This window comes from Perca fluviatilis, chromosome 18 (genome assembly GCF_010015445.1).
Source record: "Perca fluviatilis chromosome 18, GENO_Pfluv_1.0, whole genome shotgun sequence".
NCBI lineage: Eukaryota > Metazoa > Chordata > Actinopteri > Perciformes > Percidae > Perca > Perca fluviatilis.
Window position 1 is genome coordinate 4,602,605 of NC_053129.1, and position 23,234 is coordinate 4,625,838.

A 23,234-nucleotide genomic window follows, 5' to 3' on the forward strand; every position below is an offset into this window, starting at 1 on the left:
TCACCTGCACAAAACGCACCCAAAAACGAAAAACCTTGCTTTTCCTACAAGGAAAATTATGTACACGATTTCCTGACAGGCTGGACTTCGTGCAACCAGCACAAACACAATAAATTACGTATTAATTCAGTTATGAATTCAACCTGCACATTGCTCTTTAAGCACCGCCCGACTCATTACCATAGAATGTATTACACCATATTACACACTAGCTGCAGCATTCATAGGTAGCCTGCGTCCAGAGATGGATAGATGGATCGTTTGCTTCTGTCTGGTTAGCGACACGGCCCCCAGCTAACCAATCCTTCTTCAGACTGATGTTGGCACCTCCCACTCAATTAGCATACAGGTGCAGGGAAAAATAAATGTGGAAATGTGGAAATACAGAAATAAATAAATAAATGTATAAATGTGGAAATACAGAAATACAGAAATGTAGAAATAAATAAATAAATATATATATAAATATATAAATACATAAATATATAAATAAATGTATAAATAAATACATATAGAAATGCATAAATAAATACATGTAAAAATACAGAAATAGCCATTTATGTTACCAAAATGTATTTATTTTCACTATATTTCTGCATTTATTTATTTATTTCTACTTTTATTTATTTATTTATTTTTCCTTCTGTCCTTTTTAGTCCTCCATACAAAGCACTCCGCTCATACCAGGCGGATTAAAAAAAAAACCATGCGCTGCGTTCCTGCTCAGACTCCACCGACCGCACGGAGAACAAATCCGAGCCATCTCACGCGGAGGATTTGTAGGTTGAGGCTAAATTGCTTCCCCCTCCTCTTTGAATTTCAATACCACCGTGGCATCATGTATAGAATCCCACTATGTTTAATGCGCGAAGCGAGAGCGGAATGCGCGTCCTGTGTGGGAAACGTTGTGGGAGTAACCTGCGGTTTTGAGACTTTTGGAGAGGGCTGGGACGCTGGGCATCATGCACACGGACGTGGTGCTGGTCAACCTGCTAGTTTGGATGGTCGGTGTGTCCGGGCAAATACTGCAGCAATGCAGACACAGGTCAGTTCATTATGAAAGATCTGCAGGAGAGGCTTGGCAGACTTTAAATGCGCCGTGCGTAAATACGCGTAAAGCTGACGATTTGTCTAATTAAATCGCATGTGAAATTCCACACTTTTATTAAAACAAGCGAGGCATCCTGCCATGTGCTTCCCTAATTCTTTTCAGCATGATTACATACAGTATGTTAAAGAAATTCAAAGGAGTATGCGTGTCAAGCGGGAGATCAATACAGTTGCACAAAGATAACATCTTCATTAAAGAAGGGTTTCAAATTGCGTTTGGAAAACTACAAAATAAATAACAGTCTATTCAAGATTATTTGACAGGTCATTATTAACCTTGAAAACAGCAGTTGACTAAGCAATCTCAACTTAAGGTCCACTCATTTTCTCAGTAGATCGAGTTTGCTCAGTTGCCGTGGAATTCGAATTTTAGATCAACATGCTCTAGTACTTGGTTCTGCTGATTTATCTCTGATATGCTTATGATTATTGTTATAAGCCTCTCATGGCTCCAACTGCTGTCTGCCTTCTCACATGCTTCATATATCCTTTATCATTTCACTGCTAATTTAGATGTCTGCACAAACTTTTACAGACTGAAATCCCTAAAAAAAAAAAAGATTCTTCAGAATAACTATCATTTATCATTCTGATGCTGAAGACAGTGGGATGTGATTCAAAGCTAGTTAACCTTGAGTTAATGTATAATTTTTAATCCCGAAAGTTAGCCCCCTGACTCAAATAAATATCGATTTCAACCGGAGAACCGAATATTTTGAACCCAGCCCTAATGCATAATATTATTACAAAATAAAGGTATCAGAACTGGATTTTGAAGGCTTCTCGAGAGGACAGAGTGTAAAGGGAACAGTCTTGTATAAAGTACCCGAAAGCAATACTTGAGTAAAAGTACAAGTATCTTACCCGAAAATGACTTTGGTAGAAGTTAAAGGCTCCTTTTAGAATATTACTTGAGTAAAAGTCTTAAAGTATCTGATATTTACAATACTTAAGAATCCATAGCAATTTTCTGATATTAAACATACTTAAGTATTAGAAGTAAAAGTAAAAAAAAAAAACTTTGATTATGAACTTTATGGCCAAAGGTGTGTAACATTGTTTGGGGGTGATGAACAGTGGCAATAATAGTCACAATAAAGATAATGGAACAATGACCAGAAATAGTAGTTGTAGTAGTTCATGACATAGCAGGGCACTATCAGTCATTATGCTTCTTCCTCTTCTTCTTTAGTTGTGGCCTATGTTTTTTTTTTCAATCATTGCTCCTAAATTGCCAAGATAATGCATGCTCCATTCCAGTTGGTGACATGATGCCTGTTTGTGGCCAAGCGGCTGATGCGAACACGATTTAGACTTCTTCTGCTCTTTAAATATTCCAGATCTAATCTATCATGAAACTGTTTCCAATGTGCAACGACTCAAAGAAACAAATCTGAACAACAAATAATTATTGCTAAGATACTACTGCTGTTGTTGTTGAGATCACACCATATCTCTGCATTTTAAATAGAAGTGTTCCACATGAGAGATACACCAACAGCTTTCAGTACAACAACAATTACACCAGTATATTCAGTCTTGAGTTTTTGGACACACTGTCACTGTGTGTTGTGACTGGGGTGATGTGGAGTGAGGACAGAGCCCGCCAACATGCTTGGTAATCAGCGCTCCGTTTTTAGCTAACAGCAACAAAAGGTGATGTGTGCCTGGTTAGAAAAAAATCACTTACTCTGATTACGTAACCTGTAATCTGAGTGTGTCAATGTGCTTTCTGAATTATTGCTATTGTTGTGACTTTGAGAAAGGTTGGCTGGGGGAAAGGCCAGCAGTTAGGTCCCATGGCATGAAAATTTCACTTTATGAGGTTTTTTAACATTAATATGAGTTCCCCCAGCCTGCCTATGGTCCCCCAGTGACTAGAAATGGTGATAGGCGTAAACCGAGCCCTGGGTATCCTGCTCTGTCTTTGAGAAAATGAAAGCTCAGATGGGCCGATCTGGAATCTTCTCCTTATGAGGTCATAAGGAGCAAGGTTACCTCCCCTTTCTCTGCTTTGCCTGCCCAGATAATTTGGCCCGCCCATGAGAAAGAGAGAGACATCATGGCTTGAAAACAAGCGAAGCATGGCAGTTGGTCAAGGCCACACCCCCACCCTCCACCTTGCCCCCCCTCTCTCCTCCTCAATAGCATTTGAAGCTACAGACACAGAAATGGCACATCCTAAGGAAAGCTCATTGTGGGACTGGCTCTAGTGGCTGTAATTCTGCACCAAGGCTGAATTTCTGGAAAGAGACTTCAGATACAGTATTAGAGGACCACTAAGGCCTATATAAAAGAGACTTCAGATACAGTATTAGGGGACCACTAAGGTCTATATAAAAGAGACTTCAGATACAGTATTAGGGGACCACTAAGGTCTATATAAAAGAGACTTCAGATACAGTATTAGGGGACCACTAAGGTCTATATAAAAGAGACTTCAGATACAGTATTAGGGGACCACTAAGGTCTATATAAAAGAGACTTCAGATACAGTATTAGGGGACCACTAAGGTCTATATAAAAGAGACTTCAGATACAGTATTAGGGGACCACTAAGGTCTATATAAAAGAGACTTCAGATACAGTATTAGGGGACCACTAAGGTCTATATAAAAGAGACTTTAGATACAGTATTAGGGGACCACTAAGGTCTATATAAAAGAGACTTCAGATACAGTATTAGGGGACCACTAAGGTCTATATAAAAGAGACTTTAGATACAGTATTAGGGGACCACTAAGGTCTATATAAAAGAGACTTCAGATACAGTATTAGGGGACCACTAAGGTCTATATAAAAGAGACTTCAGATACAGTATTAGGGGACCACTAAGGTCTATATAAAAGAGACTTTAGATACAGTATTAGGGGACCACTAAGGTCTATATAAAAGAGACTTCAGATACAGTATTAGGGGACCACTAAGGTCTATATAAAAGAGACTTTAATATACATTATGGGGACCACTAAGGTCTATATAAAAGAGACTTCAGATACAGTATTAGGGGACCACTAAGGTCTATATAAAAGAGACTTCAGATACAGTATTAGGGGACCACTAAGGTCTATATAAAAGAGACTTCAGATACAGTATTAGGGGACCACTAAGGTCTATATAAAAGAGACTTCAGATACAGTATTAGGGGACCACTAAGGCCTATATAAAAGCATCCAAAAAGCAGCATGTCATAGGATTTAAATGCCATTTTTAGTAAAGCACAAATGTACAAGATGTTATAAGCTACTGTCTTTTTGCTGTGCATCTGTCAAAAGATACAGTTTTGGACTTGAGAAGCTTAGTTGGGTTATAACTGGAAATGTACTTCACTTGCCAGGGGTTAAGTTGGGCTGAGGCTGTGTGGGGATCAGCCCCAGCCTTTAGGCCTATGCTCTCTTATGTCATCAGGGGACCCTGAACTAAGAACATCTTCAAGAACATCTTGTGTACATCAAAACTTTACCAGGGTTTTCTTTTTTTTTTCTGTCTCAAAAGCTACAGATCAGCGACCTCTGTCTAGGCGGTGGTAACGCACCATAGTGCTGGTTGCTGCCTGCCATACAACGGGGAAAAAAAGAATAAGCAAAGTCAGTGCACTTGTCAGTCAGTCAGACATCACAGATGGCAGAGAGTGATAGAGAGTAAAATAGGATTAGGGGTTAATAGTGTAAGATGAAAAGTAATTCCGGTTTAATATAACTATTAAAAAGACTGTTTAGTGTTAACATCCGTCCTATATTTGATACAGATACACAGGAGGGTGCACTTACAAAAAGATTTTGTCATCAGCTGTAGTTTAGCGCACTGCCAACAGTAGCTAAAATGACTTTGATAAGCGTTATAGTGTTCAGAGCAAAGGGATGTCTCACCTTGTTATATTTTATTCACAGTTTGTCAAATGGTATCAATCAGATTTTGTAGTCTACGCGCACACAGCTGCATCCATGGCATTCTTGAATCCACAGAGCCCAACACATAGCAAATTCAAATTTAACCCCTGCACAATTCAATTAAATTGTATTTACAGTGTCAAATCACAACAGGAATTCACAGATAGTGTAGGTCTAGACCACATTCTATAATTTACAAAGACTCAGCATTCCCCTCCAAATAACTCACCGTTGTCGGCTATGGCCGCTGAACAGCGGGGCCCACTTGCCTGGTCCTCCGGTAACGTTAGCAATTAGCAGAGTTAGCATGGCGGCCTTAGCCAGGACCAATCGGGATCACTTCCCTGGCTGTGTCTCAATTGTTTTTGCGAGTAACCAACTTGAGTACTCTATATAATTAAATTTGAGTACACAAATGTTGAAATCACATAAAATGCTCGTCCCTTGTAGCCGTGATAAATTAGCCTGAAGCTTAATGCTCCCCTGTTGAGAAGGAAGTTAGCCAACTCGGCGTCCTTTTGGGCTTTAAGCTGTCTCCATCTTTCAAATACCCGGGTTTTAGTACATCTCTGGTCACGCAACTGTTAGTAACATGCCAAGGTTTTTTTAGGTTGGGTAGAATCTATCTCCGTTGATCCCGTTCGTTTGTTCGCTGCTTCTAATGGCTCGACTACAGCTGGAGCGCGCTGGGTTTGCGTGTTTACAGGTGTATCTGGCAACCCAGCCCAGCTGTCAAAATGTGCAGTTGATAACAACACACAGGCCTCACTTAAAGAAAATCTTAAAGGAAAAAATATTGGCTTTAGCATTGTTGTCAGAGAAGATAGTATTTCAGCTTAGCATGTTTCCTAAATATCTGATGACATATTGTGGTCATTTTTGGATTTAATACAGTAAATATATTACATACTGTACCTTTAATGTTTTCAACAAGGAACATATTAAATACATTAAAATATTATAAACCTGGGCATGTTATTTAAACTCTTGTGTCAATGGGAACATTCTTGGTATAATTTTCTATAATTTCCTAAACCCTTGTCTGAGAAGAACATGGCACAATTTGGAATAGAAATAAAATGAGAGTGGCTGAACAGGCAAAAAAAAAGAGCTCGCCCCACAGGAAATGAAATTTCATGACCCTTTGGGATTTCATGGACTGTTTTGACTTAAGTGCAACAAGTCCTTTAGAATAAATATCAAAAATATATTTTTCGACATTACCTTCCAAAACGACCCAGTTGAGTATTTTCTGATCTTACTTCCCCCTATCAGGACAACATGGTGCCATCCAACACTGTTACATATACCAACGCTGTGGTCAAGTTAAGCCAACTAAAACTACTTGGTTAAGGTCAGGGAAAGACTGTGGTCATGGGTAGAATAACCAACATTGACAGTTGCGAAAGGCAGTTTACTATAATAAAATTACTCAATTTGCTGAGGGAAAGCAGTGATTACTGTAGTTGTGCCAGAAAAGAAAAGAAGTGCAATGCTGAAAACAAAACCTCAATAAACACATAAATAGGCAGAAACGAGAAATCACTTTACCGGTTAGTTGTGGAAGTTCTGAGAAAACAGTTTGAAAAGGAAGGCCACTTAGAGAGCGCCAAATGTCAAGGCATGCTCTATCGCATAACATTAATGCACTGTGAATTTTCCTAGTCGGTAAGTCATTTTCCGATAATTCTGACACGACATGTGCAGCACAAACCCCCCATTTCACACTGTTAATGAAAGTGAAAAATGATTTGTGTATTTGCCCCAATATTTGGATCTGCTCCAACATATAATGGGTTCTTTCTAGGCCCACGCTTCCATAACTTCTACAAATTTTCATGAAAATCAGGTCAGCAGTTTTTCACAAACCGAACCGAAAACATAACCTTCTTGGTGGAGGTAGCTACTGAAATACTAAAATATCTAGATGTTTCAAATCATGGTTTCAGAAAACAGAAATGAGCATTAATGAAGCGTACAGTATGCAATATGCATGTTCACTTTTCCAGAACAAAACATTTTCAAGAGAGGCTGGAGCTTAGTGTTTGTTGTGCGCCAAGCCATTTTCATTTTCTTTGTCCTGGCCTGCATTTGACTGACCCCCGATGAATTACACCCACGAGATTTTCCTTATTCTAACTGCAACAAAAGGGACGCCAATAGTTCCGACCAAGCGTGTTAAAAGCGTTAAAGCGCGTTATACGACGCTAAAGGAAACTTTTAGCATCAATAACAACGACAAAGGCACCTGACCAAGCGTCTGTATTTTTTTACGAGATAGGAGTCAGAATGTGTTGGAATACTCACTGCAAAGTAGAGGGACAGACAACCTCAGTCAGCCAAGACTACTTTTTAATTACAACGAATATTATGGAGTTTTTTTTCTTTTGTGTTGCAATTGGAGTGGAGGTGATATGGTCAAAACCATTCTTTCAACAGTAGATTCAACCATCATTAGTGAGTTTATGTCAATAGTTTAGTTAGCAATTGCTTACTGTTCTTTAGGAGACTGTATGCCGATCACTTCCTGTTCACAGGCACTGCCTGCAGGTAGTGGAAGGGCGTGATATCTCATCTCATGAGATTCTCAAAGTGAATGGTTCAAAATCAAAACAATGATGCTAAGTCTGATTGATCTTGTTTCCCGAGGCTTATTTAACGCACACACCCTGCCCTGCCCTGAGTACATTTCGTTTTTCAGCTGTTTATGTAATGAATAAGAATGATACCATCATGTCACAGACTTACAAAATCAGTTTTTCAACATGCCCCTCTTACTTTACAATTACTTTGAAGATTTACCCAATTTAGCATCCCTGCTATTAAACATTGCATAACGCTTGCATAAAATCACATAACGTTTTTCCCCCTTTCAGATCGAAAAGAGAAATGCCTCCAACAGAAGGATCCAGTCGCAATATTGGCAGGTATGACACATTTGTGTTTTTTGATATAGTATTCAGATCAATTAGCACGATGGGGTCAGCCCTATGTTCCCACAGCCCAATGTTCCCACATTTCTAAGAATTTTTTTTTTCACAGAAAATTAGGCCCTATGTTCCCACATTTTTAAGATCTTTCTTAAAATTAGGCCCTATGTTAGGGTTAGAGTTACATTCCATCTGTAGTCTATTGCTACTGGATAATAGGTTGGGTGTAATTGGCTACCAAATTGTGAGAAAGGGGGATCAAATCTGATGAAATAAATTTATGGAAAAGAAAATGTGGGAACATAGTGCCTAATTTTGGAAAAAAAACTTAGAAATGAGGGAACATAGGGACTAATTTTGAAAAAAATCTTAGAAATGTGGGAACATAGGGCTGTGGGAACATAGGCACACTCCCAGAACGATACTGGGCAAGGATTTTATAGTGGAGATTAAAGCAGCATAGTCTTAGAGGTACATGATCAACATTTTAATCACACTATTGTTGGCTATATCTAGTGAGGAGGATGGGCCGCTTCCTATTATACTAAGCCCAATATAATCCATTCTTATCTCTCAGAATTAGGTAATGTATAAGATTATTCGCCTGTGTTTCATAAACTCAATACGATGACAACAAGCAACAATGCAAAAAAATAGAACTAGAACACTGGTATACCCAACATCAAAAAGTTTGAATAGTTGCTTAATAGCACCGGTGATTTGATAGAGTCTTGGGAGAAGCATTTAATTAGTAAATGTAGCTGCAAATAGCCATCAAAATGTTCAAACACACAAGAAAATTACACTGTGACCACTTTATTACACCTGTACACCCAAGCCTGGATTATCAACAACTGGGCAAAGTTTTACTGCATGTCAATTTTTGTTTTTAATGCGTGCAATTTTTTAAGGAATTTGAAATTAAGGTTAGGGTGTATTATTAGTGTAGGGTCAGGATCCTGTATGGATTTTGTACGGATGTGACCCTGTCTTATAGACAAATCCGGCAGCTGATTTATATTTTCACACTCAAGCACTGTTAGGATGGCAGTTCTGAACCAGATTCACCGCGAGACACAGATTAGCGGGTTTAACAAAGAGCTTTAATGGAATCAGTACTTAGAAACAACAGGCTGGAGGGAACAGGGCTGAGGGCTGCAGGACCGGCTGAGGCTGGATGTCGGGCAGGCAGAGGTGGATCCAAAAAATCCCTCTTAGATCCAAGCGTCTGGAAACGCGGTAGAGCACAGAGGAGCAGAAGGTCTTGAAGGAATCAGGCCTGATTGGTTCTTTCGGGGAATTATTGTAAAGAATTACAAGGAATATGTTTACGGCATTTACTACTATCTAACTGATTGGTGGGATTGCTGTGGACCAAATGCACACGGTGATACACTGGTAAGAGCAAATTACTTTTAACCATGTGTTCATCTTATCTAAATACTGTAGCTCATGTTACTGTATTGTGGGAACAGTTAGCAGCTTGTGGACATAGTGGCGGCTTGTTTTTGGAAGACCAAAGTTAGGGGGGAAAGGTTCTACAGTGAGGTGGGCAGCTGACCCCCCCTTACCCCCCTGTACAGCTGCCACTGATTTGGTGTCCTCCACAAAAAGGCTCAGTAGGGCAGATGCTGTGGCTCAGTTCTTGAGCAGTCACCTGCCAATCGGAAGGTTGGTGGTCCAATCCCTGGACCCCGATGCTGCGCGTCGGAGTGAATGTTTGTCTGATGAGCAGGTTGCACCTTGTACGGTAGCCTCGGCCACAGTGTGTGAATGGTGAATGGTTCCTGTACTATGTAAAAGCGCTTTTGAGTAGTCGTTAAGACTAGAAAAGCGCTATATAAATACAGTCCATTTACATACTGTTCACAACTGTGACTCACTTGACATCCTGGATAATCTGCTGGGTGATGTTCTTCAGGCCTCAGCTCAGCGCAGTGAGGCCACGCAGGTCAGCACATCGACCAGCTGGTTTCTAAACTCCAGCTCTGTTATACGCCTCTGGGTAACCTATCCAGTATTAGTATTTAACCCCGTGTTGCCATGTTGTCATCCCAGTGTCATTTTATCACTGTATACTTAAATCTGACATTTTTCACAATACTGTCAAATTCTTTTAATGGACTAGTGTGTTAGATTTAGTAGCATCTAGCGATGAGGTTGCAAATTGCAACCAACTGAATACCCCTCCCCTTATCTGGCCTTTCAAGCATGTAGGAGAACCCTACATGCATGGCCACAAAACCCGCGAAAAACACAAAAGGCCCTTTATAGAGCCAGTGTTTGGTTTGTCTGTTCTGGGATATTGTAGGAACATGGTTTGCATCTGTTAACTGGAATAGCTTCATTGAAATGGATGAAAACAAAGACAACCTAGTTCCTATCAAATGAGCTTGAAAAGCATGTTCACACTTATGTTTTCGGAAATTGTGGAGGGTTTGATGATCCTCAAAAGGTGGCATCAGCAACTGGGATTGATGTTTCTCACCTGGCTGCATTTGATTTTACTTCTACATGCATAAAATCATAACAGCATTAGAACAGCCTCACCAAAACAGAACAGTAAACTATTGCCTGACAAATCTGAGTCATGTCTACCAGCACATTAAACAAAGGTTTCCAGCACCTTTTTCAATCCATGTCACAAAGAACTGTCTAGTTCCAAAGCAGGGTCTTACCCTGAACTAGAAAGGCGTCAAAGGCTACGTTCAAACTGCAGGCAACAGTGGCCCAAATCCAAGTTTTTTGGGCAAATATAGGACTCAGATTTGTTTGTGTGAACAGCACAAATCCCATGGAATCTGATCTTTTCAATTCTGATTTGGGCCACTTTCACATGTGGTCCTAAATCGGATACAGGTCTGTATTTTTGCAAAGCGACCCAAGTCCTTGCATTCAGTTGGTATGTCTTTACCGTGAAAGGGGATCAACTGTAGTTGTAGCAGTTGCCAGACCTATCTCCAAAGCACTGTGCGTGTGTGTTGTTTGCATTTCTTTAAACCAATCACAATAGACTTGGGCAGCGCTAAACTCTGGATTCAGCAATGCTGGCTCTGCAAAATGGTCTCAGTAAGGAACTTGTTTTGGTGGAGCATTTGCACCCTGATGAAAAAAACTGTTCACACAATACAGTAATGTGAGCTATTTATATTAGCTGGATACATGGTTAAACCTAATTTGCCCTTACCAGTATATCGCCATGTGTAACTTTACCAGTCCCAGTTAGATAGTAAATGCTGTAAAGTGGGCCTACCTTGTTGCATGATCAAAATTTTCTTCAAAACTTATTCGCCATTTTCAGCATGAAGCTTGCTAGCTCGAAGTTTGTTGTTTCCTGACGTGAACGTAGTTTTGCATGGCGAGGGACATCCGGCTATCCGGCACTCCGGATAATCGCCGGAACATCCGGCGCCATTATCTGGTAAATGAATTTGTTGATCCAGATTACAGCAACCATAGTACAGGATGAGCACATACATATGCACTATGCAAAAATTGAAAAGGCTGGATCAATTAGAGAGAAATGCCATAACAGGTTTCTTTCAGTATTGTTCAAAATGATTTATAGAACAAACGTGCTGCGCATCAAAACTTCATATGTAGCGGTTAGGAAAATAACAAAATTTGTGTTTTTCAAAAAAAATTCCATCAGCCCCCTGTTCAAGAGGAGTCCGGATATAACTAAAGCCTGGGGTACAAAGTCAGAGCAGCTGCTGAGGATAGACGACCATGACTTTACAATGCGACCAGGATTTGGAGGTAAGGAGGTTTATCTTTCTGAACTGAATGGAGCTGTGTCAACCACTCGTCATGCATGCAGCCATTCAAAGATGCTTTCGGTTTAATTTCATTAAATTCATTCAATTTAATTTATAAGCCAAATCAAGTGTTCTTTTAGACTTTAAACTAAACCTCAACCCACATCATCTGATTTATACATTCATGTAAATGTGGGGAGGTGGGAGTGTCCAGCACTGGCTTGTAGAGATGACATAACAGAGTAGGATTATGTCTGAGCCATGCTGCTCTGAGCCAGTGATTAATTACCAAGCAAGCAGCCGCAGTCTGTAACTTTTTTCAATAACTCCCATCCTAATCTGCCACATTAGCCGCGAGTCTGTGTGCTTTTTAATTCTCACACTTGCATTTCCCCTCTGAATCTGAATATATTTGTAGTAAAATAATTTCTGGATTTAGTCTCATTAGTAACTGGAGGTTTCTTATGCAAAATGTTGGAATGGAAATCCGTAATGGAAAGTGCATACTGTGAGTGCAAGGTGTGGTGCAACATATATTTCAAACAGCCCTTCGCAAAAATCATGCAGGATCCATTTCGTACCACCTCCTGACACCAGGTCGGCTTATCCAATCAGCTTGGTTACCATGTTTTTTGATCATGCACAACAAAACAAAGAATGCATGCAATAAGTAAATCCCCCTTTCAATACCATGGATATAGTGCCACCTGGCCAGCCATGCCAACACATTTATTTATGAACTTCAATATTCAATGGAAAATAGTCTTAAAATGAAATAATACAGCATGGTGTCAACATAAAACACAGAGCTTTGAAGCCAGAGAGCGGAGTTCACTTTGCGGCGAAAACTAAATATTTTCACCCAGGAAACGCTCTTTTGTTCCTCGGTAGTGTTTTAACCACAATCTTTTTTCTAAGCTTAACTAGTCGTTTTGGTGACTAAACTTAACTGTCATCGCCGCGTGACGCTCATTTTTTCTCGCTAAACTCAACTTCCAAGACCCCCTGGAAGGGTCGTCATCTGGCGGTGCCTGTAGCTGGCTCGCAGTCACCTATTGGCGGCTAAACAACTGGTAGCCGGCGTCCCGGAGCGCTGTAGCGGCTAAATACAACCAGCAACTGCTGCTTGGATATGATCCTTCTATGGCACTATGTGTTCACATTACGGCGCTTTATTTAGTTTTAAATACTTCTATTTTAGGTATATAATAGATATGGTCTATTTGTAAAGTAGCATTAATCACATTGAAGGGGGGAGACATTTTGATAAAAAAAATAATTCAGCAGAGGCAGGGATATGTAGACCAGAAAGGGGGAAATCCCACGCATCCACCCCGGAAAATCACACCCTGAACCTATAGTTCATCCATCCCGTCTAACCCCTCTCTATGCTTTTTGTCTTGTTTCTGAGTGTAGCCACTCAGAAAATATATGAACAAAATTTGCCTTACCCTGGAGAAAGGTCTTGGTTTGGGTTTAATTAGGTTAGGGACAGTTTTTTGCTCAGGTTAAAATAACTGCTAAGGGAAACATTCTCATCAATGGTAAATGTAAAACTACTTTGACCATGTAGATAATCTAAAGCCCTTTTTAAAAATGATCATTTCAAATGATGAAGAAAAAAAAACAGCATATAGGCCTACTGTAATGTCAATTAGGATTAGAGCACTCACTCCACTGGCTGTGTGCCATTGTATGGGAAATCTGCACCCAACTGTTTTGATGGGGATTTGGATAAAAGAGAACAGAAGTGATTGTTTGAGGCAAAATTGTTGGCATTAAAAGGAGTCACATTCTCCAAATAAACCCAGATAATCCAGACTTCCGATTGAGCCACCTGGGCTACATCTGCACTCTTACTGTCTGCTGCTGTATTTGAACACAACATTCATGTCAACACTACAGTAAATTACAGTTTAATGAATCTTTGTAAACTGCTGCATATTTTTCAAGGGCCTGCAGTCCCTGTTGGAGTGGATGTTCAGGTTGAAAGTTTGGATGCTATTTCAGAGGTCGATATGGTATGTCTGGAACAAACTTTAAGTGAGAAAATTCATGCATGTTGTTAGTTGAGATAATAATGTAACCAATATTTATTTTCTTCTTTAAGGACTTTACTATGACCCTGTATCTGAGGCACTACTGGAAAGATGAACGTCTGTCCTTTAGAAGCAACAACAACCTGAGCATGACCTTCGATAGCCGCCTGGTGAAGAAAATCTGGGTACCTGACCTGTTTTTTGTCCACTCTAAGAAGTCCTTCACCCATGACACAACCACTGACAACGTCATGCTGCGACTTTACCCAGATGGCAAAGTCCTCTACAGCCTCCGGTAATTCCCCCTGTCTGCATGGCACAACACTACGTCCTCATAAACAACACACTAGGGTCAACTGCCAATGACTCCCAAAACAACATACACGACCGTTCTATTTAACGTTGTGAAATGGCCGCACAGTGGCCATTTTAAACACGTGACGGTGACACGTGACGGTGGTGGCACTTATAATCACGTGACCGTTCTATTTAACGTAAGGGTTGCAGTTTAAACACGTAGTTAATGTTGTGAAAGGGAACTACTTAAGATTAGGCAACAAAAAATAAAAAAATAAAATGAGTAACGGACGTGAGCACGTCCATAACATTAAATAGTCACCTTTGTCTTTTGGTTTCAGATGGGACACAAACACCTGTCTCCTGGGTGAAAGCCTGTGGTTTTTTTATGCATACACCACCCTGACCTTCTTCTCTACATGAATTTGGGGCTCCTACTTCCTTGTTTGTTCCTTGGTTGCACTCGCAATGATTACTGCGGCCACTAGCCGCACCATAGCGCTAACATTATAAGCTGCTTGCACGTCGACCTATGTGGCTGTTTTTTAGTGAGGACAGTCTGGAAAGTTGCTGTTAATTCAGAAACAGTTTGAAGGAATAGTTAAACATTTTGGGAAATACACTTATTTGCTTTATTTCCAAGAGTAACATGTTACTATTCTTGTTGAACACCTTAGTATGGGAGTGAATACGTCTATTTCCATCCACCTATTTTTATGCAAATATTCAATTTGGGCATAAAAAACATTAAGTGGAAATACTGGAAATTCTAAAGGAATATCTCAAAAAAATAGTACAGTAATGTACTAGTCAGAGCTCTGAATAGAACAGAGCCATTTTTCATGTTATTAATGACACCTGTGCTTTTCCTACTATGACAAGCCAAAATGTCTGCAATGAAAATGGTCTTTTCCTTGATATCTACTCAAAATTGTGTATACCATAGGTGTCACCTAAAAAATCTATAACAAAGTGTTATGTAGCCATGCAAATTAATATAAACACATTTAACACTACAGTTCCACATTATGCATTTTAATATATTTCACTGTTTTATTGAGTACTAGATACATTTAGTACATGTAATACTTTTAGGTTGGGCAGGTTATAATGTCAGTGTGTGTTTAGGAATATAATTGCCGGTGGCTGTATTGCCAAGACAAAGTGTCAAAAACAGCCACAGTACAAGTTGTGTATTTAAGGGGATAACGTTTGGCCAATTACTAGGCTAGCGCTAATACGGCTGAGCAAGACCTTGTAATTTCGGCGAGAGATAGGAGCCAAGATAGTGGTTTTTTTTAATCCTCATTACAGAGCCTGACAGAGATTAACAGCTGGCCTGGCCATCTGCCTCCTGTTATGACCACTCAAGCATAGTACCGCTCCCTGATGGACTAGGACAAACTACATTTAAATCATAACGTCAACATCTATAAATCTGCATTCACCAACGTTCACTATTTGATCTGAAATAGCTAAATGTTAAGGGTGATTGAAAGATATGGGATTGATAGCAGGGGCATAATAATACTTTACTAGCTGGTGTATGTCTACTGTGTGTATGAGGGAAGAGTAGTTGGTGGTAAGCGGTATATATAAGCATACTCATCACATGGCCCGGGTTAATCTGTGTGGGTTTGGTGCTGGTTGGAGATTTTCCAGACTAAAGCAGATTGGCGAGTAAGTACGACGAGGTTGTAGACCTTGCCTGCAGACCGTGTAGCGGTATCTCGTCCTATGAGCTGGATTATGTTTTTTCATTTCAAATCAAATCTCTGCTGAAACCCCTGACCAACCAACAGTATTCTGTGGATATGAAAGGCTAATGCTCTGCCAAAGGTTAGACATGCATTATGGGCCCATAGTAAAGAAGTCATTGGGCACTTCGTCTCACTCCACAGCACTGTGTCATTGCTGGAGTATGGTCTTACTACACTGCTTATCTATTCCGGGATTGGTTAAAAACCCATTCTGGCTTGTTTGGATTTCTTTAAACCAATTACAACCTTCCTGTTCAGCACTTAACCATGAATGCAGCGGTGAGGGACATCTGGCGCGTCAGGCTTCATCCCAGCAATGCACATCCGGTGAGCCAGACTATTGGCCACTATTTACAGTATTTATGAACAGACACTCCCGGTTGGTGATAGGAATAAGTCACTTTCTCAAATCTCCCATGAGCCACCATCTCTGCTAACTCTAACATTTAACTTACCCTGATCCAGGAGGACTGCATAGCATGCTGTAGCTGATAGTGCCATGTCAACCTTCCCAGGTTGAAGGGGAACTAAAGGGTCTTTGTAATGCTTAACCTGTTTACTACAAGTCACACATAATGTATATTTTTGCTACAGTAACTACTTCCCAAATCATACTGAAGCCTTCAAAATTGAGTATCTCCATTTGTTTCTTTTGTTAGTTTGGTAATCCTCAATAGTCAACAACATTCCCAAATGTATTGTTGTAAAGGTTCAGATTATTTTTCTGTTGTAGCCTTTTTTGCAAAATCTTCATAGTTTGTTTCCACCACAGGAACTCTTCCAGGGTCCTAGGCTAGGAACCATTTCAGGAACTCAGAAAGCTTAGCTGCATATTAAGTGAAGGAGCCTAGTCTAAATTTAGAAAAAGTCAGCTATGCCAAGGGTAGTACTTTCCAAGGCCCAAGACCTATTAGGAAGAAGTTTGCTGTGCTGAAAGTCAGTGACTGGTCAAACGGCGCTAACATTTCCTCTTTCCTCGTGTGTGTTAAGTCTGCATTTGTGTTGGGCTGGACCGCAGCAAAGTCGGAATAAGTGATAAAGTTACACTGTTGGTCAGTCCAGTGTTGGACTGACCAACACTAAATAGCAGCAACAGTCTTTCCGCTTGTAACATTTTTCCGTGTCAAAATTTTTGCTGCCACAACAAAAAAATTAAAAAAAGAGACTGGGGCAAAAGGAAAAAATTGACTATTTTAAACTGGCCAGCAATTAATCCTAATCTCAATCCGATTGAAAATCTTTGGAGGGAGCTGAAATCTGCCATTGAGAAAGGAAATCCTGCATACATTCTACATACTACCAGCAGACTGATGCAAGAAGCTTATAGATGTCTACAAGATTGAAGAACATTTGGAGGCTGTCGTTGTTTCCAAAGGGTGTGCAACCAAATATTAAGGATGAGTGCCTTTGTTGTGGTCCTAGTCATATTAGTTTTCTTCTTTAAAATCACTACATGTAAATTGAAACAGATTTTTTTTTTTTTTTACTTTCATAGTCAAATATTCTGACCATAAAAAATACAGTACATTGCCATTTAGTTCTGAAGATATTGTGTATTTCAATAAAAAATGTAAGGGTGCCAATAATATTGACCAGAACTGTATTCCCAGATGAACAACCTTGTCAACCCATTTGCAGATATACCTGAAGTTGTTTTTTGAGCTCTGGAACACAAAAATTCATCATATCACTACAGCTTTGTTTTGTCATTGCAGGGTGACAGTCACATCCATGTGTAGCATGGATCTAAGTCGCTTTCCTCTCGACACACAGACATGCTCTTTGGAGATAGAGAGCTGTAAGTGATCAAGCTTTATGTGGCTTTCTCCTCTCCTCTTTGGTTACAGTATTTACCAACTACATTTTAATATTTCCTGTGAGTCATTTGTAGTCTTTCTGTAGTGGCAGAAGCAGTTTGATTATTTCTCCTTTTGTCATGTTTTCTATAATCATGTGAATATGCTAGATCAAGAAAATGTCAAATTGTTATAAAAGACTGGAGACTGTGGAGGGTGTTCTTACTGCATTGTACGGTCTTCACTCGGCTGTTATTTTCATATCAGCTACAATACCATTTGTGCCAGGGATATTAATTTCTGCTTTTTCTCTCACCAGATGCGTATACAGACGATGACTTGATGCTGTACTGGAAGAAAGGGAACAGGTCATTAAACACAGACGAGAGAATTTCTCTCTCCCAGTTCCTCATCCAGGAGTTCCACACCACCACCAAGCTGGCCTTCTACAGCAGCACAGGTACTGACAGAAAGTGCAGATCTGCGTTTTAATTTAGGCCTGAAGTACCTGAGGTCTGTGTGACTGCTAACATTATCTCTTCTCCAGGCTGGTACAACCGTCTGTACATCAACTTCACTCTGCGGCGTCACGTCTTCTTTTTCCTGCTGCAGACCTACTTCCCAGCCACTCTGATGGTCATGCTGTCCTGGGTGTCCTTCTGGATCGACCGCAGGGCCGTCCCTGCCAGAGTGCCACTAGGTAAGAGTGCTCGGGCCGTTGTTGGCTAATCGGTGCGTCGGTTAGTTAGGTGATTGCTGGAATTAGTTCTAGCTGTTGAGCTGATCAGGACGTTTTTTTCACTAACCCTTTTATGAAAGCCCAAAGATGACTTACGCAAAATAATATAATCAAATTGAATTTATTTCACCATTTGTATACACATGAGAATATGTTTGAAAATAACACTTTATATAGAAAAAATGCTGCCAAATCCATTTTTATTTTAATACATTTTTAATTTTTTAATAATTTAATTTTAATTCCTTAATTTTATTAATTTTATTACCATAGTGGTTTTGATTACTAATCTTGAACTCATGGGTGGAAACATGAATTTAACCAATCAGATGTGATTTGGTGTGACTTACTAGTTCAGTTTCCAAAGACTGTGGTTGGGGTCTAATTTATTCATTCATTAACCGTTATCCTGATCTAACAACACAGGTGAGAGAGCTCTACAGTAGTGATGTCTAAAACTTCATTAACCATTAGTTGTATTGGTTGAACTAACTAGATGGTGATCCTGGTATAAGGAGTTTTTACAGTCTATGGTATATATACCTGACACAACAATATTGTATTTTGAGAAAATAAGTGAAAGTGGCAGCTTCTTAAACGGGGGCATTAGTACTTTCCTCTCAGACAAATGTTCCCCCATTACCCTATTTTATCAACACAACTTCAACAGATCAGATATGAGTCTGGTTTCACCTGCTCTGAACTTGTTCTGCTTTAGGTATAACCACGGTGCTCACCATGTCCACCATCATCACTGGAGTCAATGCCTCCATGCCCAGGGTGTCCTACATCAAAGCTGTGGACATTTACCTGTGGGTCAGTTTTGTCTTTGTTTTCCTGTCGGTGATAGAGTACGCTGCAGTCAACTACCTGTCTACTCTAGAAGAACGCAGGGAGAAGGCACTCCGAGAGAGGGTTAGTACCAGTCAATCATCTCCATGCTCATAGATGCCATTGAGGTACATGTGAATTTATTAAAGTCATAAAAGCATCATATGTTTTTAACCACATTAGTGGCACGGTTCTAGGAATGGCCATATTGTGTGGTTGGTTGGTCTAGTCCAGGGGTCGGCAACCTTTTTAATATGAAGTGCCATTTTAAAATATTCTTGTAAATCAGTGTGCCACGTCAGCATTAAGCAGTCCTTCCAGAAAAATTAGTTTTTTTTTGTGATTGTTGCGGGCAAAAATCCTTGATTATGCGGCACGTTTTCTTAAAAAATGCAATGGAATATGCGGGATATTTATGCAATTTGATGCGATGAAATTGCGGCAACTTCCAAAAACTGCAGTTTGATGAACAAGAGAAAAAAAAGTGATTTTCGATGATGTTCACGTCACTTCATAATGTTCCCATGGCAACAGGGGAAAATGGCTGCTCTTGTGTGAAGTAAACGCAACATTTTTCAACTTTCTGCTAAGATATATATGTAATTTCTTTTGCAACGAAAATGCGGGGCTTATGAAATCATGCAAGCCCCGCATATTTTGTGCGGAAATCAGCAATTTATGCGGCGAAAGTGCGCCGTATTTGAAAAAATGCGGCCCCGCATAAATATGCGGACTTTGGCTGATTATGCATTGAATTATGCGATCGCATTATCGCGTTTTTCTGGAGGGACTGATTAAACCTGCCATCATCTACCTAGCCCGCTCAGGCATTCTGTGAATCAGAGGCAGAGTTGGGCTTGTCTTCGCGGAATGCAGATGGGTAAAAAGTTAATCAAACTATCAAACTGTCAATAGGTGTGAAAGAGGTCATTTGGCATGCGGATTGGAACATTTCCAAAAAAAACTCTTGCACACTTATTGTTCGTGCGCCATTGGTTGAGCTACCGCATGTCAATTGTGACACACGTGCCTAAGGTTGCTGGCCCCTGGTTTAGTCAGCCGGTCCACCACTTTTGTTCATACTGAAATATCTCAAAAACTATTAAACTGCCTTTATCCACCTTAAAAAAACATTGCCTGTCTTGGCCCATCTATCACTCACCTTCTCTGCTGCTGAAACTCTGATCCACGCATTTATTACATCCAGAATCGAGTACTGCAATAGGCTACTCTATGGATCTGCCAAAGCCCTAAATAAACTTCAAAACGTCATCCAAACCCGCTCCTGTGACCACATCACCCCCGTCCTCCAGAATGTCCACTAGCTCTCTGTTCCCCAACGCATCCAGTTTAAAGTCCTCCTCCGCACCACTAAAGCCCTCCATAACCAGGCCCCATCCTACCTCACAGACCTGCTCCACCGCCATAATCCCCCTGTACCCTCCGCTCCTCCGACACAGACCTCCTCACCACTCAGGACCAAGCACCGTACCTGGGGGTGACAGAGCTTTCCCTATCACAGCCCCCTCTCTCCGGAACTCCCTACCTATATACGTCCGTGACTGTACTGACCTGGACACTTTCAAATCACTTATCAAAACACATCTCTTTAGATTAGCCTTCACCCTCTAATATTACATTTCACCGGCTGTTGCTTGCTGTTTTTATTGCTTCACTTGTTTTTATTGTGCTTAATGTACTGGTTTTAATATAGGCCAATAGTGTCTTTAAGGGATGAACCCTAATGATGTTGTTGGTTTAATTATCCGGTCCAAGTTATAATTTGTGCAATACTTTGGTTTACCGTATGACTAGATACCTGCCATTAGCCTCAGCTGTACTTTATGTTTCGTGCTAATTAGCAAATGTTAGCATTTTCGCAACTAAAATGGCCAAAATCGTAAGCATTACTGGCTAAATGTCAGCATCAGCATGTCACTGTGTGCGTGTTAGCATGTTCAAAGCACTGCTGTGCCTAAATACAGCCTCACAGGGCCTCTAGAAGTAGACTAAATTGTAGTCTAAATTTTAACCTAAATACTAGCTGATATTTGTGAAGTGGAAAAGTTGTTCAGCCACTATATACAGAATTTGAAATAAAAAAATGACGGTCAATAAAGTAAATTACCAAATTGAATATTACTGAACTTATTAGTAGTCGTGCAGTAGTCATTACATTGCAAAAATGACATTTATTCTAGTAATTATTGTCTTATTCATTCATAAAATCACATTCCCCTCAAAACAGCATTAAATAATTTAAAATAATGAGTATAAATTCCAAGTATTTTTTGAAGTAAAAAGTTGTTGCATTGCCAACAAGTTTTGGGAACATGTAATGTTTTGGAAAGCCATTAGATACTTTTTGTTTGTACTTGCAGCTGTCATGTACCTGTGGTATTGCCCATCCTGGCATGATGTCAGCCAGCTACAGTGAGGTGAATGCCAACACTACAGGGAACTATGGCATGCCAGAAGTGAACGGGGTGAAACAGGAGAGGATGCTGGTGGAGCTGGCGATGGAGAACGACCAGGTCACTGGTCACGTTGGCTCCAACGCTTACAGCAACGTCTGGATCGACACGCATGTCATAGACAAGTACTCCCGGGTCCTCTTTCCTGGGTCTTACATATTTTTCAACATCATCTACTGGTCTATTTACTCCTAACACAGATGGGACTCAAACAGACCTGTGGGTAACCGAGGTCTGAACACTTCGAGCAAAAGTGTGAAAAATCTGTGGAGACTCAGATGGTCCGGTGAATGAATGAACAACACACAGCACAGCAACACGATCCACACTAGCCCAACGCAAGTAGCGCATTGGAACTGACTGCCAAGCTAACTTATGCCACTGCCGGCCAAATTGAGAAATAAAAAGCCACTGACCTACCTTACAGGTTCCAGATGAGGCGAATGGAGGGTCAGAGTTTTAAACTGATTAGGTGTAAGGTTTTCATAACTTCCACTTCCTGTTAATACGTCTTTTTATTTTGGAATTTTGAATAGAGTACCGAAACGGCAGTTTCACAGGATCTGAACAAACTTTCGAAGTGGTAGACATGTGGCATCATTTGTACCACGAGCTACTTTCAAATTTCACAAGCTTGGTCTGTGCCTAGCTGTGACATTAGGTGCTTAGCAAAGTTAGCTTATTTCACCTGTAGTATCTTTACTCGTTGATGCCAGGGAACATTGAAGTTATTTTGGAGCATTTCGCTGCCTCCTCCTCCATCATTTTTTTCCTTTTGAGTCTGACCTTCTCAGCGCCACCTTTCCCTTTTTCTTTTTTAGCTTTCCATCATTAGACTCACACACTATCTGTTAATGTTACCAATAGACTTCCAAACGTGACGAGGAAAAAAAGAGGTGTTCGATGGCTTTACGTCGGCCTATGTCATTTGGGGAGGTGCCGCTCACTGTTCCCACTATATTTCTGTCAGGTTGTGACCTGCACTTCGTTAGTGCTTTCTGATTAGCCTATGTTTGTATGGAAATAAGAGGCTGCTGCGGCCCGCCGCACGGGTTGAGCAGAGGCTGCACAGTTTGACCTGCGGGCAACGGCCGCACACCGGGCCGCCGGATGGTGTTGCTAAGAACTTGCAATGTATAACTGTTATCAGACCGGCCCTCGCGGCCTCAAAACACTACCGGCTCACAGGGAAAGGTCCTGACTCTCCTGATTGCCACTCCGCTACTGGATTAAAGCTTTTGTGTCTTCAAATTTGAATGAAAGAAGAAACTTCAATTGAAAAACAAAACTAGTGTACATCTTAAGACAGACCTAACACCCCAAACACATTCTTTTTCACCTCGGTCCTTGAACCCCAGAGGACGTGGAACAGGAGCAATAAAGCTAAATCTTTAGTCAGCTAATCAAAGCACAACAACTACCCAATGTGGCTTCATCTTGATACGGTTTGTGTTCCGTAATGTGTCCTTTAAGGATGTTGAATGTTTGTCATGATGCAGCTGTGTCTGGAAATTTGGAATTTAAAGTGCCCATATAATGCTCATTTTCAGGTTCATAATTGTATTTTAAGGTTGTACCAGAATAGGTTTACATGGTTTAATTTAAAAAAA

The 23,234-nt window shown here is 40.4% G+C and overlaps 1 protein-coding gene across 6 annotated transcripts; it reads left to right on the forward strand.

Moving 5' to 3' along the window:
- The first annotated feature begins 962 nt into the window (after window positions 1-962).
- Window positions 963-23,234, forward strand: LOC120547168 (gamma-aminobutyric acid receptor subunit rho-1-like). 6 transcript variants are annotated; one of them, XM_039782638.1, is made up of 10 exons: window positions 963-1,045; window positions 7,877-7,927; window positions 11,583-11,689; window positions 13,642-13,709; window positions 13,799-14,022; window positions 17,500-17,582; window positions 17,900-18,040; window positions 18,128-18,280; window positions 19,038-19,234; window positions 21,532-23,234. In XM_039782638.1, exons 1-10 carry the CDS (start codon window positions 963-965, stop codon window positions 21,817-21,819), a joined length of 1,395 nt encoding a protein of 464 aa, XP_039638572.1. In that variant the 3' UTR covers window positions 21,820-23,234. The 6 variants fall into 6 exon arrangements, with proteins under 6 accessions (XP_039638572.1, XP_039638576.1, XP_039638573.1 ...); XM_039782639.1 differs by lacking the exons at window positions 963-1,045; window positions 7,877-7,927 and adding an exon at window positions 9,045-9,328 and having other exon boundaries at window positions 21,532-21,819; XM_039782640.1 differs by lacking the exons at window positions 963-1,045; window positions 7,877-7,927 and adding an exon at window positions 9,339-11,351 and having other exon boundaries at window positions 21,532-21,819.